Consider the following 1,552-nt stretch of genomic DNA (forward strand, 5'->3'; position numbering starts at 1 on the left):
ATCACTTGTAGTCCAGTGCAATAGTCCCCATACAGCAATGATTACTATTCTCATGGTGTATTACAGTATTCTCCTTATTGCTAGCAATGTACTTGCCATCTTAACGATAAGATTCCCACAAAACTTTAACGAATCAAAATACGTTGCATTTTCCACGTTTTCTTTTGGTCTAATGTGGATAGCATTTATCTTTACTTATCTTAATACAGCTGACAAGTTTCAAACTGCTGTGGTATCATTCACCATTCAGATGAGTGCCATGGTAGTGTTGCTGTGCTTGTTTGCCCTCGTGTCTTCATTGTATTGTTCCTGTCCAAACGTACAGTGAATGATGCTGATAATAGAAAAAATGCTATGACTGGAGAAGACTGCAAGATAAAACCAAAAGTTACAATTTCTTCTTCAACACAAGAAACAGTTACTACTGATTTTAAAAATAACTAAACAAAAGTTAGTTGAGGGGATAATTTATGTGTAATACTGCTATTAATTAGTGCTGCTTACTATAGTTATTTGTAGTGTTGCTTATAGTGTTAGTTTCTTGTTATGTTTATTTTTAATAATTATTAATAATATTGACTATGAATGATCAGCTAAGTGTTCATCATGTAATTGATGGTTGATATAGCCAATGGTATTTTTCAGAAATGGCTAATATTTTGAAAGGGTCATAACTCAAGAATTTTCTGTCAGAATCATAAAGTAATACTCATCAGTCAAGTGTCATATCATCTTGTGAACTGTAGTCGTTAATACAATAATAATAATGTTAATGTCTTAAACACAAAGTTGCCTGTAAAAAATTGATTAAAAAATAGACTTGGATGAGTAATGAAAATTTATTAAAAACACAAAAAGCTTCAGTGATACTTGAGGTCAGGTCATCAAAGCATGCATGTAGAGAAGTATGGGCCACTCACAAAAGGCTTACATGCACCTTTATTTATAAAATTCTGTCTAATTCTCTCTCATTTGAGACAGTTTTTAGATTTTAGCTGTACAGTACTCACACCATATCTTAATCCTACATTTAGATCAACAACTGAAATCAAAAATGCTAAAAAAATTAAATCTGTACATGCATGTACATTACTACATTACATGTACATGTACAACTCACATCATCTCTAGACTCAATATGAGCACCATTCTCCAGTAACCACTGGATAGCATCAATCTTATCATTGGCATCTGCTCCATGTAATGGAGTCCATGCACTTACTCTATAAGATAGAAACACAACAAATAAAGTACACATACATGTACGTGTACATACAAAAGCCAATTTTATTACACCATTATTACACAGTTCTTATCCACCATTGGCAAATCCTTGTGAATGAGATACATGTACATGATATTAATTGACTTGTTAATGATAATCACTTTTATACTGTAAATCAAAAAATTATCTTGGACACCATGATGGAGGTATACATGCACTTTGTACAGTATTCAATGGGGAAGAGTAGTCTCGCCCCGCCCTTTCGCTACCTGCAGAGGAAGGGTCTGGAGACACTCAAGGTAAAAGTGTGTGCTCATGCAGAGAAAT

At 33.5% G+C, this 1,552-nt stretch overlaps 1 protein-coding gene across 1 annotated transcript in view; it reads left to right on the plus strand.

Moving 5' to 3' along the window:
- Positions 1-328, plus strand: part of LOC100637929 (metabotropic glutamate receptor-like) — a 2,073-nt gene extending 1,745 nt beyond the window's left edge. The window contains exon 2 of the mRNA XM_020001461.1: positions 67-328. Coding sequence (XP_019857020.1) covers positions 67-328 — 262 coding nt within the window. The remainder of the gene's footprint in view (positions 1-66) is intronic.
- The last annotated feature ends 1,224 nt before the right edge of the window (positions 329-1,552 follow it).

The sequence above is a fragment of the Amphimedon queenslandica genome, unplaced genomic scaffold (genome assembly GCF_000090795.2).
Source record: "Amphimedon queenslandica unplaced genomic scaffold, v1.1 AMPQUscaffold_13070, whole genome shotgun sequence".
Classification (NCBI taxonomy): domain Eukaryota; kingdom Metazoa; phylum Porifera; class Demospongiae; order Haplosclerida; family Niphatidae; genus Amphimedon; species Amphimedon queenslandica.